We start from the raw sequence: 14,396 nt of genomic DNA, 5'->3' as shown, positions 1-14,396 counted from the left end.
CGGCCGGATACGACAGAGTGCGAACCCAGAGTCTCTGGTAGTACAGCGCCCCTTACCACCCGGGAGGCCCAACATACACACCCTTTGACTGTCATATGCATACATAGACAGCACACTATACACATTCACACTTATGCATGTGTACTGACTACTCGCTTCCCATACATTCTCACATTTGTGCGATGGTGTGGATAAGGGGGAGGCTTCGAAGTCTGGCTGAGATGTGTCACAAGCTGGAGACAGAACATAAAGTCCTGCACTTCTACACCTCTCACTGCTGAGGAGAGCACGAGAGAGCTAATGCTATGAGCCTCCATCTGAGGAGTTGGTACAGGGATGGGTAATACTGTATTACACACACTGATCTGATCTTCATGACTCTCACCTAACTTCTTATTCATAACCCTGTGTGCTCAGGCCATACAACTTGAGGGTTTCAAGTTGTATGCTGACTAAGAGTAAATAGAACTTTAAACTGGTAGAATGCACTCCTACTGGCAGAATCCTATTCCTTATTTTATATTTGTGTCTTACAATAACTATCAAAAAAAGAGTATTTAATACAATAATAACAAAAACTCCCTTGTTTTTCATTTTATTAGTTAAATAGTTATGAGAGTCTCCTTCACTTCTTCTTGCTCTTCTTGTCCTTGGCCTTCTTCTTTCCTGGCCGCTGGGCATTGGCCTTGTTATAGAGGTAGAGACCCACCATACCCAGCAGAGTGGGAACCAGGCCCAGACACACTAGGGGAAAGACATCATTCACCATCTTCTGCCATGGGGTTGCCTGGATCAGTGACATCACCTCCACCTCAAACTCTAGAGCAGCATCAGCTAACGGGACAGAGGGAAGAAGAGAGATGGAGGATCAAGTACTGGGTTTAGGGTTGCAAAATTCCATGAACTTTCCTTAAATCCTGGTGTGAAGCTTTCCAGAATTGTGAGGGAATAAGCAGGGATATCCAGAATCCTCCAATCTGGATTTATGGAAAATCAGGGAATCTTGGGAAAGTTTTGCAACCCTAACAGAGTCGCGTTGTTGCGTGTACTGTACAAAATGTCCTGCCATTTTTACAGTAAAATACTAGCAGCACAAAAGCCAGTAAATTACTGTATATTTACAGGACCTTTAGAGCAAACTTACAGCATATTACTAGAACACCTGACTACAGCAACATGCTGTATTTCTAGAATTTACAGTGCATTACTAGAACAGTAATTAGTAAACTGTTGCAGATTTACAGTGCATGCAGCTAGTGCCAACAATGGGAAGTATTTCTGTTACATGTATTTTGTAACTTACTAACGGTAACAATATTTTTACTTGCTATGACTAATATGTTCATCTACCTTAGTTAAACACACTGACTGTAAATCACTCTGGATAACATTGTCTGCTAAATGACCAAAATGTCATTTAGCAGTTGTCATGTCAACACATCAGTCAATGCTGCTGTGAACAGCATCACAAGAGACATGCTAAACAGAAGATGTATATAAAAAGAAAGTACATCATTGATGCAATTTCAATGTTTGAGTTGCTTTGTGTATCACCAAATTAGCTTGAGACAATTTTACTGCAACACTGCATCCAAGTTTCTTGACATAGTGATCTCAAAGAGCTGTCAGTCAAGGTGAGCTCATGAATATAAGCTCCCCGCCCACTCAGCCTGTCTTTTCAAACTTCCTGGTAGTTGGCCATGACAGAAACATTACTTCCTAAAACGTTTAGCATTTCTATCCCCCAAAATATTATCAGGGATATTTTAGTCACAGAAAAGGCTATTTTACATGGGAATCAGAATGACTGTTCGGGACCTTTAAGGATAGATTTGTTACAACCACAAAATAATTTGAAGACTAGATACCTACAGCACCCGATGTCATAGGAAGGCCAAAAAGATCATCAAGGACAACAACCACCCAAGCCACTGCCTGTTCACCCCGCTATAATCCAGAAGGCGAGGTCAGTACAGGTGCATCAACGCTGGGACCGAGAGACTGAAAAACAGCTTCTATCTCAAGGCCATCAGACTGTTAAACAGCCATCACTAACATTGAGTCTTTGTTGGCAGAAGCCACTCAATCTCTAGCCACCTTAATTATTGGATGTAATAAATGTATCACTAGTCACTTAAACAATGGCACTTTATAATGTTTACATACCCTACATTACTCATCTCATATATATACATATATACACACACACATACATACACACATACATACATACATACATACATACATACATACATACATACATACATACATACATACATACATACATACATACATACATACATACATACATACATACATACATACATACATACATACATACATACATACATACATACATACACACACACTGTACTCTATACCATCTACTGCATCTTGGCTATGTCATTCGGCCATCGCTCATCCATATACTTATATGTACATATTCTTAATCATTCCTTTACACGTGTGTGTGATTAGGTAGTTGTTGTGAAATTTTAGATATTACTGCAGGGTACTAATACAGAACATATGAACTAGAAGCATAAGGGCATTTCTGCTGTACACTCAGATTTAGTTTATCACTAACATCTGCTAACCTGCTAAATGGCATATATTATTATTATTATTATATACTTATATGTACCTTAATAAAATTGTATTTGATTTTGAGATATAACTTTTGATGTCTTTGCCCAACTATGGCTAGTGCCAAGTATGTTACTGTAATATTCACAGTAACTTGCCATCAGCTTCCTGTAAATTACTGTAATAGAGTAATCATAGTACAATACTGTAAAATTAGCCTACTATACTGAAAGTAAATGCTACTGTAATTTTTTGTTGTTATTTCACTGTAATTCTATGGGATTGGTGCAAGCAGGTTGGCTACTAGGTATGTCCCAACCCTGATGTCCTAGCCGTGTCTGAATCCTGGCTTAGGAAGGCCACCAAAAATCCATAAATTTCCATCCCCACTTAAACATTTTCCGAAAGAGATAGGACTGCTAAAGGGGGCAGAGTTGCAATCTACTGTAGATAGCCTACAGAGTTCTGTCATACTATCCAGGTCTATGCCCAAAGAGTTCGAGCTTCTACTTTTAAAAATCCATCTCGCCAGAAATAAGTCCCTCACTGTTGCCACTTGTTATAGACCCCCCCTCAGCTCCCAGCTGTGCCCTGGACACCATATGTGAATTGATTGCACCCCATCTATCGTCAGAGTTCGTACTGTTAGGTGACCTAAACTGGGACATGCTAAACACCACGGCCTTCCTACAATCTACGCTAGATGCCCTCAATCTCACAAATTATCAAGGAACAACCAAGTCCATAAACATGGGCACCCTCATAGATATCATACTGACCAACTTGCCCTCTAAATACACCTCTGCTGTTTTCAACCAGGATCTCAGCAATCCCTGCCTCATTGTTTGCGTCTGTTATGGGTCCGCGGTCAAACGACCACCCCTCATCACTTCAAATCAAATCAAATTTTATTTGTCACATACACATGGTTAGCAGATGTTAATGCGAGTGTAGCGAAATGCTTGTGCTTCTAGTTCCGACAATGCAGTGATAACCAACAAGTAATCTAACTAACAATTCCAAAACTACAGTCTTATACACAGTGTAAGGGGATAAGGAACATGTACATAAGGATATATGAATGAGTGATGGTACAGAGCAGCATACAGTAGATGGTATCGAGTACAGTATATACATATGAGATGAGTGTGTAGACAAAGTAAACAAAGTGGCATAGTTAAAGTGGCTAGTGATACATGTGTTACATAAGGATGCAGTCGATGTTGTAGAGTACAGTATATACATATGTATATGAGATGAATAATGTAGGGTAAGTAACATTATATAAGGTAGCATTGTTTAAAGTGGCTAGTGATATATACACTTTCAAACGCGCCCCAAAACACTTCATCGAGCAGGCCTTTAATCAACCTGGGCCAGGTATTCTGGAAGGATATTGACCTCATCCCATAGAGGATGCCTGGTTGCTCTTTAAAAGCACTTTCCTCACCATGCTTATTTAAGATGCACCATTCAGAAAATGTAGAACTAAGAACAGATAGAGCCCTTAGTTCACTCCAGACTTGACTGCCCTTGACCAGCACAAAAACATCCTGTGATGTACTGCACTAGCATCGAATAGTGATATGCAACTTTTCAGGGAAGTTAGGACCCAATATACACAGTCAGGAAAGGAAAGGCTAGCTTTTTCAAACAAATTTGCATCCTGCAGCACTAATTCCAAAAAGTTTTGGGACACAAGTCCATGGAGAATAAGAGCACCTCCTCCCAGCTGCCATCTGCACTGAGGCTGGGAAACACTGACACCACCAATAAATCCATGATAATTTCAATAAGCTTTCCACCTGGCTACCCCAACCCCGGCCAACAGCTCTGCCCCCCCGCACAAGCCTGCCCCCCGCTTCTCCTTCACCCAAATCCAGACAGCTGATGTTCTGATAGGATCCAGATTTTGCAGCTCTACAAATCAGCTGGGCTAGACAATCTGGACCCTCTCTCCCTAAAATTTTCCACCACCATTGTTGCAACAGCTATTACTAATCTGTTCAACCTCTCGTACTGTCAGATTCCTAAAGATTGGAAAGCGGCCGCAGTCATCCCCCTCTTCAAAGGGGGAGAAACTCTAGACCCAAACTATTACAGACCTATATCCATCATGCCCTGCCTTTCCAAAGTCTTCAAAAGCCAGGTGAACAAACAGATCACCGATCATTTTGGACTGCTCTTAAATGCTAGTAAAACAAAATGCATGCTCTTCAACCGATCGCTGCCCGCACCCGCTCGCCCGACTAGCATCACTACTATGGACGATTCTGACTTAGAATATGTGGACAAAGATAAATGCCTAGGTGTCTGGCTATTTCACAACCGGCCTCCTTCACTCATGCTCCCAAATATGCCCTCATAGGGCTGGCTAGCCAACCGATCCTCGACTTATAATATAATATATGCCATTTAGCAGACGCTTTTATCCAAAGCGACTTACAGTCATGCATGCATACATTCTACGTATGGGACTTCAGCGATGTAATTTACAAAATAGCCTCCAACACTACTCACCAAATTGGATTCAGTCTATCACAGTGTCATCCGTTTTTATACTACCCACCACTGCAACCTGTATGCGCTTGTTGGCCGGCCCTCACTACATATTCTTCGCCAAACCCACTGGCTCAAGGTCATCTATAAGTCTTTGCTAGGTAAAGCTCCGCCTTATCTCAGCTCACTGGTCACCATAGCAACACCCACCTGTAGCATACGCTCCAGCAGGTATATTTCACTGGTCATCCCCAAAGCCAAAACCTACTTTGGTCACCTTTCCTTTCAGTTCTCTGCTGCGAATGACTGGAACAAATTGCAAAAAGCTGAAGCTGGGGACTCATATCTCCCTCACTAACTGTAAACATCAGCTGTCAGAGCAGCTTACCTGCATCTGTACACAGCCCCACCTGTAAATAGCCCATCCAACCAACTACCTACCTCATCACATATTTGTTTTTCTGCACACCAGTATTTCTACTTGTACATCCTCATCTGCACTCCAGTGTTAATTGCTAAACTGTAACTACTTCGCCACTTTGGCCAATTTATTGCCTTACTTCATATGCACACACTGTATACAGATTTGTATATTATTGACTGTTCATCCCATGTGTAACTCTGTTTGTCACTCTGCTTTATCTTGGCCAGGTCGCAGTTGTAAATGAGAACTGGTTCAAAACTGGCATACCTGGTTAAATAAAGGTGAAATAAAAAATGTTTATATTACAAAATATTTATATCACTTGCACTTCTATAGGTGTAAACAAAGGCTTTCAAACTGGTAATGATTCCAGGGCAATAAGACCAAAAGGACTTTAAGAAAACACACATACAGTTGAAGTCAGAAGTTTACATACACCTTAGCCAAATACATTTAAACTCAGTTTTTCAATATTCCTGAAATTTAATCATAGTAAAAATTGTCTTAGGATCAGCACTTTATTTTAAGAAAGTTAAATGTAAGAATAATAGCAGAGAGAATGATTTATTTCAGCTTTTATTTCTTTCATCACATTCCCAGTGGGTCAGAAGTTTACATACACTCAATTAGTATTTGGTAGCATTGCCTTTAAATGTCGGGTAGCCTTCCACAAGCTTCCCACAATAAGATGGGTGAATTTTGGCACATTCCTCCTGACAGAGCTGGTGTAACTGAGTCAGGTTTGTAGGCCACCTTGCTCGCACACGCTTTTTCAGTTCTGCCCAAATTTTCTATGGGATTGAGGTCAGAGCTTTGTGATGGCCACTAATACCTTGACTTTGTTGTCCTTAAGCCATTTTTCCAAAACTTTGGAAGTATGCTTGGGGTCATTGTTCATTTGGAAGACCCATTTGCGACCAAGCTTTAACTTCCTGACTGAGGTCTTGAGATGTTGCTTCAATATATCCACATAATTGTCCTCCCTCATGACGCTATCTATTTTGTGAAGTGCACCAGTCCCTCCTGCAGCAAAGCACCCCCACAACATGATGCTGCCACCCCTGTGCTTCACAGTTGGGATGGTGTGCCTCGGCTAGCAAGCCTCCCCTTCCTCCTCCCAACATAACGATGGTCATTATGGCCAAACAGTTCTATTTTTGTTTCATCAGACCAGAGGACATTTCTCCAAAAAGTATGATCTTTGTCCCCATGTGCAGTTGCCATAGTCTGGCTTTTTTATAGCAGTTTTGGAGCAGTGGCTTCTTTCTTTCTGAGCGGCCTTTCAGGTTGTGTCGATATAGGACTCGTTTTACTGTGGATATAGATACTTTTGTACCCGTTTCCTCCAGATTGATTTGCACTTTTTGCGCCAAAGTACGTTCATCTCTAGGAGGCAGAGCGCGTCTCCTTCCTGAACGGTATGATGGCTGCATGGTCCCATGGTGTTTATATTTGCGTACTATTGTTTGTACAGATGAACATGACTTGGAGGTCAACAGTTTTTTTTCTGAAGTCTTGGCTGATTTCTTTAGATTTTCCCAGGATGTTAAGCAAAGAGGCACTGAGTTTGAAGGTAGGCCTTGAAATACATCCACAGGTACACCTCCAATTAGCCTATCAGAAACTTCTAAAGCCATGACATAATTTTCTGGAATTTTCCAAGTTGTTTAAAGGCACAGTTAACTTAGTGCATGTAAACGTCTGACCCACTGGAATTGTGATAGTGAATTATAAGTGAAATAATCTGTCTGTAAACAATTGTTGGAAAAATGACTTGTGTCATGCACAACGTATGTCCTAACCGACTTGCCAAAACTATAGTTTGTTAACAAGAAATTTGTGGAGTGGTTGAAAAATGTGTTTTAATGACTCCAACCTAAGTGTATGTAAACTTCCGACCTCAACTGTAATTACTTGCTGACACTGATTTGTTCCTTACACACACACACACACACACACACACACACACACAGAAATTGTATGGGCACTACTACCACATCAGTTCAATTGGTACAGCATTCTCACTAGTGGGTGCAACAAATATAGCCACTTACAAGGCATGCCTTGATATATGTTAATGACCCAAAGATTATTTCCCCATCCACACACTTTTCCACAGTGCACCATAATTGACAGATTGCTTTATATTTACTGCAGCAAAACAGCACTTTGGGCTAGGGGGCAGTATTTTTACATCCAGATGAAAAGCTTGCCCTAAGTAAACTGCCTGTTACTCCTGCCCAGAAGCTAGGATATGAATATGCATGGTAGTATTGGATAGAAAACACTAACCTTTCTAAAACTGTTAAAATTATGTCGGAGTATAACAGAACTGATTTGGCAGGCGAAACCCCAAGCACAATCCAGCCAGTGAACATTTATTTTGGAGGTCATTGGGTTTTCCAATGCTTTTCTATGGGAAACCTGATTTATTAGGGCCCAGATTACAGTTCCTATGGCTTCAACTAGATGTCAAGTCTTTAGAAATTGTTCAATGTTTTTCCTTTTGAGAAATTAAGTAGTCCTATTCTTTCCATGTGTCACTCAGATGGACTTTTGGTGCGTGCGAACAGGAACGCGCTCCTCGTTTATTTTGATGTATTACACTTGTATTTATATGAATGGTAAATATTTATATTTCTGTAGTTTGAATTTGGCGCACTGCAATTTCACCGGATGTTGTCAAATTATCCCACTAACGGGATTCGAGCGTTAAGGGATCCCGAAGAGGTTTTAAATTGTATTGTAATAAAATTTCACCATATGCTAACAGTGAATATGTAATCATATATTGTATTTACATACAGTATTACAGCATACCAATTAATATTGTGTTCTATCACTTGTAAAGGATTTTAAGCTGACAGTAGCTAGGTTTCCATCCAATTGGCAACAGATTTTCATACGAATATTCTAAAATACGTATCAAAACTATTTCCCACCAGATGTATTTCCATCAAATTGACTTGGGGATAAAAGTCTGCGTGTGATGATGTACTGCACATAAAAAACAATTTGCAGTTCAATTCCCACGTACAAAATAATAAATTAAGTTAAATTGTTTCCATCGCATTTTCAACTCTACTGATGGTTCTCACATTTTTGTTCGTTATATAGCGGGTGTGCCCACTGGTATTTCCACATGCGCTTTATCTAACAGCTCGCATATACAGTACGGGTATAGTCTACATGAAGAGATTATTATGGACAAAAAAAGCGAGATTATTTGTATTTGTCAAACGGCAGCCAAGCGTCTGATCATTTCACCATAATAAGACCCTTGATATTTATTGGAATGGAGCATCCAGCTCATAATTTATTTAATCTGTATCCTAATAAACTGCATGCTTTTCCGACGAGTTGTTGTGGGACACACATGTCATCGCGTGGCTCCAAGTTTACATCGACATGACTGGCAGGGCAGTGTCATCAAGGTGAGATGCCGTATTTATTTAGTTTGTTTCTTTGTATTATTGAGTGTGTACAATGCTTTCAGAAAGGATTCACATTCCTTGACTTTTTCCACAATTTGCTGTGTTACAACCTGACTTTTAAATGGATTATATTGAGACGAGTCACTGGCCTACACACAATACCCCATAATGTCAAAGTGGAATTATGTTTTTTTTTTTTTTAGAAATGACTTGAGTCAATAAGTATTCAACCCTTTGTTATGGCCTAAATAAGTTCCGGAATAAAAATGTGCTTAACAAGTCACATAATAAGTTGCATGTATGCCATTATGGTGTTTAATATGATTGAGTGACTACCTGGCCAGCAGCATACCACCCTGTATTTCACTGCTAGCTTGCCTCGAAGCTAAGCAGGTTCGTCCTGGTCGATCCCTAGATGGGTGACCAGATGCTGCTGGAAGTAGTGTTGGAAGACCAGTGTGAGGCACTCTTTTCCTCAGGTCCCCCAAAAATATCCTAATGCCCCAAGGTAGTGATTGGGGACATTGCTGTGTAAGGTGTCATCTTTTAGATGGGCTGTTAAATGGATGTCCACACTCTGTGGTCATTAAAGAGAGCATGGCACTTATCGTAGGAGTAAGGGTTAACCCGTGTGTCCTGGCTAAATTCCCAATCTGGCCCGCATACCATCATGGCCACCTTGTCATCCCCAGCTTCCAATTGGCTCATTCATCCCCCTCTAACTATTCCCCAGGTAGTTGCTGTAAATGAGAATGTGTTCGCAGTCAATTTACCTAGTAAAATAAAACCTAATCTCTGTACCCCACACATACAAATAATTGTAAGGGCCCTTCATCAAGCAGGGAGTTTACATTTACATTTACATTTAAGTCATTTAGCAGACGCTCTTATCCAGAGCGACTTACAAATTGGTGCATTCACCTTATGACATCCAGTGGGACAGTCACTTAACAATAGTGCATCTAAAACTTAGGGGGGTGGGGTGAGAGGGATTACTTAACCTATCCTAGGTATTCCTTAAAGAGGTGGGGTTTCAGGTGTCTCCGGAAGGTGGTGATTGACTCCGCTGTCCTGGCGTCGTGAGGGAGTTTGTTCCACCATTGGGGGGCCAGGGCAGCGAACAGTTTTGACTGGGCTGAGCGGGAGCTGAGCGGGAGCTGTACTTCCTCAGTGGTAGGGAGGCGAGCAGGCCAGTTTCAACCACAAAGATTTTCCAATGCCTTGCAAAGTGAACCTAAGCAGATATTGAATATCCTTTTGAGCAGGGTGAAGATATTAATTACATTGGTGGATGGTGTATCATACACCCAGTCAATACAAAAGAACAGACATCCTTCCTAACTCAATTGCCGGAGAATAAGGTAACCGCTCAGGTATTTCACCAAGAGGCCAATGGTGATTTTAAAACAGTTAGAGTTTAATGGCTGTGATAGGAGAGAACTGAGGATGGATCAACAACATTGTAGTTACTCCACAATACTAGTCTAAAAATGGGGTTGGGTTAAATGCAGAAGACACATTTTAGTTGAACATTTTAGTTGAACGCATTCAGTTGTACAACTGACTAGGTATCTCCCTGTCCCTTTCCTTAAAATGACAGAGTGAAAAGGAAACCTGCACAGTACACAAATATTCCAAGTCATGCATCCTGTTTGCATTAATGCACTAAAGTAAAACTGCAAAACATTTTGTTAAGAAATTAACTATGTCCTGAAAAGAATACATTATATTTGGGGCAAATCCGACACAACATATAAAACTGAGTACCACTCTTCATATTTTCAAGCATGGTGGTCGCTGCACCATGTTATGGGTATGCATGTCATCGGGAAGGACTAGCAAGTTTTTTTAGGATAACAACAAACTAAATAAATCTAAGCACAGGCTAAATCCTACAGGAAAACCTGGTTCAGTCTGATTTCCAACAGACACTGGGAGAAAAATCTCCTTCAGCAGGACAATAACCTAAAACACAAGGCCGAATCTAAACTTGAGTTCCTTACTAGGAAGACAGCAAATGTTCCTGAGTTGCTGAGTTACAGTTTGAACTTAAATTGGATTGAAAATGTATGACTGTCTAACAATGATCATCAACCAACTTGACAGAACTTGAAGATTTCTTTTTTTTAATAATAAAAATGTGCAAATATTATACAATCCAGGTGTGCAAAGCTCTTACAGCTGTAACAACTGCTAAATGTTAGTCTAACATGTATCGACTCACAGGGTTTGAATACTCATGCAATCAACATAGTGTTTTATTTTCATACATTTGTCTTCCACTTTTGACATTAGAGTACTTTGTGTAGATCGTTGACCAATTATTTTTGTTAAATCCATTTTAATCCCACTTTAACACAAAATGTGGAAAAAGTCAAGGGGTGTGAACTTTCTGAAGGCACTGTATATGATACATTTACATGTATACAGTATGCGTATGTACATGTGTATATGCACATATGTTTAAGTACCTGGGATAGTTGGAGGGTATCCTCTTTTTCCATAGGCAAGGTGTGGTGGAATAGTTGTCTTGATTTTTTGTCTGGAGGAACACAAGACAGAAAAGGCCTATTCTTAAAGGTTTGCATGATTTCCACTATTTTAGTGACACAATTTTAACAGTCATTTGAGACAGGATCTTTGATTGCTTCACATACTGAAAATATCTATATTTTAAACTAGTTATCCTAGTTCATATAATATCATTTTTGATTTCCTAGAGAAAGTGGTTCTCTTATATAAATTAATGCAACAAGTCCCTTTCAAAGCTTTGCATTGGCAGACCTTGACTGTTTACCTACCCTTCACAAACTCCTACCAAACTCTGTTCCAGACCTGTTGGAGATACAGAATTTCATGTTATCTTTATACAGTGACTGACGTGATAACAAAAACACTGCAATGCTAGTGTGAGCTAAATCTGAAGGTATATTGCTGTTTGAAACATAAGCTAGTGCTCCTGTTATTTTGTGTGATCTATATCAGGTCTAATACAGGCAATTTTAATAGTTGTGTGATTTTACCAGGGATAACGGTCCTCTTTCCCAGCTCAACAACAAGAGCGTCCCGGGACAGTGATGAGTCAATCACCTTGCCATCAGCAAGTAGTTTACCCTGTTCAGAGCATTGGAACAATGTGAATGGAAGACATGTTAAAATGGATTGTGCATGCAAGCAGTGATTAGAATCAAAATAGAAGGTTAAGATGCATTTCCTGCAAATCAAATTAAAATGTGAAACACTTGAGACTTTTTTCAAATGTCTTTATAAGAGTTGGCTGTATGTTAGGTGAGGCAATGGTCAAGCATGACGCTTCATGAGTGACGAGTTTCGGTTGGACTACTGCCCAACTCGCAGCAGGAGCAGGAGTGCTGACGTGTTGCATCTCCCCATAGCAGTGCCAAGTCAAATATATGGCACGCATAAAACGTGTCATTTTTTTCGCGACATGGGATAAAACATTGCAGTTTTACTCATCCCAGATACGAATACCAACGATGTGTAATGCAAAATAGGAAGTGTTTTTTATCTAACAATATTTCATGCCACGTTCACGAATTTCCCAGTCTCAAATGAAAAACGGTAACTTGTTACTCTGCACCATGCCACAGACAGCATCGTATTGACTATAGTCAAGTTTGACATGCAATGAATCAAAACCACTTAAAATACAAAGCACACTTCTGACCAGATTCCATTCACATTTTCCCCCCCAAAAATGTAGTTCACATCTCTCAATAGGCAGGCTAGGTCTGAAGTCAAACAGGGCGGTGCCTATACCCTCGAAATTGAAAATATTTTTAGGCCATTCATTTCCACTCCTTTTTGCTTACCGTATAGTGGATTTGTAGCGTGTCTCCCATTTCTGACAATATAGAACAAGTTTCGGGTTTTACCTTGTGAAGGGAGAGAATAAAAACATGATATATTTTAATTGCAAATAAATACGAATGCATCGCTTTATTACACAAAATAAACGATACATTGACAATAACGATCAAAAACGGATACATTGTTTCAATTTGGTCTGAATGTTACAATGAATGGCATTCGGTTAGTGCAAGAGTCGACACTTTTCTATCGCTCTATAGTCTACGATAGAGAGAAAAAGACAGAACTCACCAAGGTTTCCACCAATAACTCTTCCACAACATTTTGCTCGGATTCGCCTTCCTGTGCTGCAACATAAACGAAAGCAGCTAGCAAGACTAGGGTGACCCCAGTCTTGGCTTTCATTGTAAATCCGAACTTTTGAAAAACTATCCAACTAACTTCCGTGACGCCGTAGTACAGCAAGCGCCACCGACTGACCACCACAGACAATCGGTCGAATAGAGATTCGGAGGTACTGTGTGTGTATATATAGGCTAGACGCCAGTTAAGGCTGATGTGTTGTTATAGTATGGTGATAACGATGCAGTCGACCCGCGGGCCTGTGTCGCCGAAATGACTGCGAAGAGCCCGCCTTAAACATTCCGCCAGCATCCCAGAAGTCAATTGCTGATAGGTAACGGTGCAGTTACATTATTTGTGTCGATTGAGGGCAGTTGTGAGTCTTCTAAAAGCTTCAGCAGTATCAGTACCCCCAGAAAAAAAAACATAATTCATATTCCCTTTAGAACCCATAGTTGCCCTCGACCGTATTTCTTTAATTTACTACAGCGGCTGTGAATGGCCTTGTTTTTCTATCAATAATATGTGTCAGTTTCGCAAAATGAATTTGTTAACAATCTGGTATCGTATTCTCGTGGCTGTTGTTATCAACCAGAAACCGGAAACAGGGTATGCTGTCATTCGACTTTTTACCGTTTTTTAAACTTCATTACAGAAAATGACAGCGCCGAAGCGGACATGACTTTCATTGTGAAAGAGACTGTATCTACAGTACCAGTCAAAAGTTTGGGCACACCTACTCATTCAATGGGTTTTCTTATACTTAAAAAAAATCTACATTGTAGAATAATAGTACAGACATCTAAACTATGAAATAACACATATGAAATCATGTATTAACCAAAATAGTGTTAAACAAATCAAAATATATTTTATATTTGAGATTCTTCAAAGTAGCCACCCTTTGCCTTGAAGACAGCTTTGCACACTCTTGGCATTCTCACAACCAGCTTCATGGGGTAGTCACCAGGAAAGCATTTCAATTAACAGGTGTGCCTTGCTAAAAGTTAATTGGTGGAATTTATTTCCTTCTTAATGCATTTGAGCCAATCAGTTGTGTTGTGACAAGGTATACAGAATATAGCCCTATTTGGTAAAATAGCAAGCCAATATTATGGCAAGAACAGCTCAAATAAGCAAAGAGAAACAACAGTCCATCATTACTTTAAGACATGAAGGTCAGTCAATCTGGAACATTTCAAGAACTTTTAAAGTTTCTTCAAGTGTAGTCGCAAAAACCATCAAGCGCTATGATGAAACTGTCTCTCATGAGGACCGCC

At 40.1% G+C, this 14,396-nt stretch overlaps 1 protein-coding gene across 1 annotated transcript; it reads right to left on the bottom strand.

The window, feature by feature from the left end:
- Positions 1-579: 579 nt before the first annotated feature.
- On the bottom strand, positions 580-13,592 carry LOC124003387 (peptidyl-prolyl cis-trans isomerase FKBP11-like). The gene is made up of 6 exons (XM_046311594.1): positions 13,066-13,592; positions 12,777-12,839; positions 11,967-12,057; positions 11,745-11,778; positions 11,415-11,485; positions 580-834 (listed from the first exon to the last, which is right to left on the bottom strand). Exons 1-6 carry the CDS (start codon positions 13,177-13,179, stop codon positions 626-628), a joined length of 582 nt encoding a protein of 193 aa, XP_046167550.1. The 5' UTR covers positions 13,180-13,592; the 3' UTR covers positions 580-625.
- Between the last annotated feature and the right edge of the window lie 804 nt (positions 13,593-14,396).

This window comes from Oncorhynchus gorbuscha, linkage group LG18, assembly GCF_021184085.1.
Source record: "Oncorhynchus gorbuscha isolate QuinsamMale2020 ecotype Even-year linkage group LG18, OgorEven_v1.0, whole genome shotgun sequence".
In the NCBI taxonomy this organism is placed as follows: Eukaryota; Metazoa; Chordata; class Actinopteri; order Salmoniformes; family Salmonidae; genus Oncorhynchus; species Oncorhynchus gorbuscha.
Note: the sequence above shows the minus strand (reverse complement) of the source record. Positions and strands in the feature narration are given on the sequence as shown.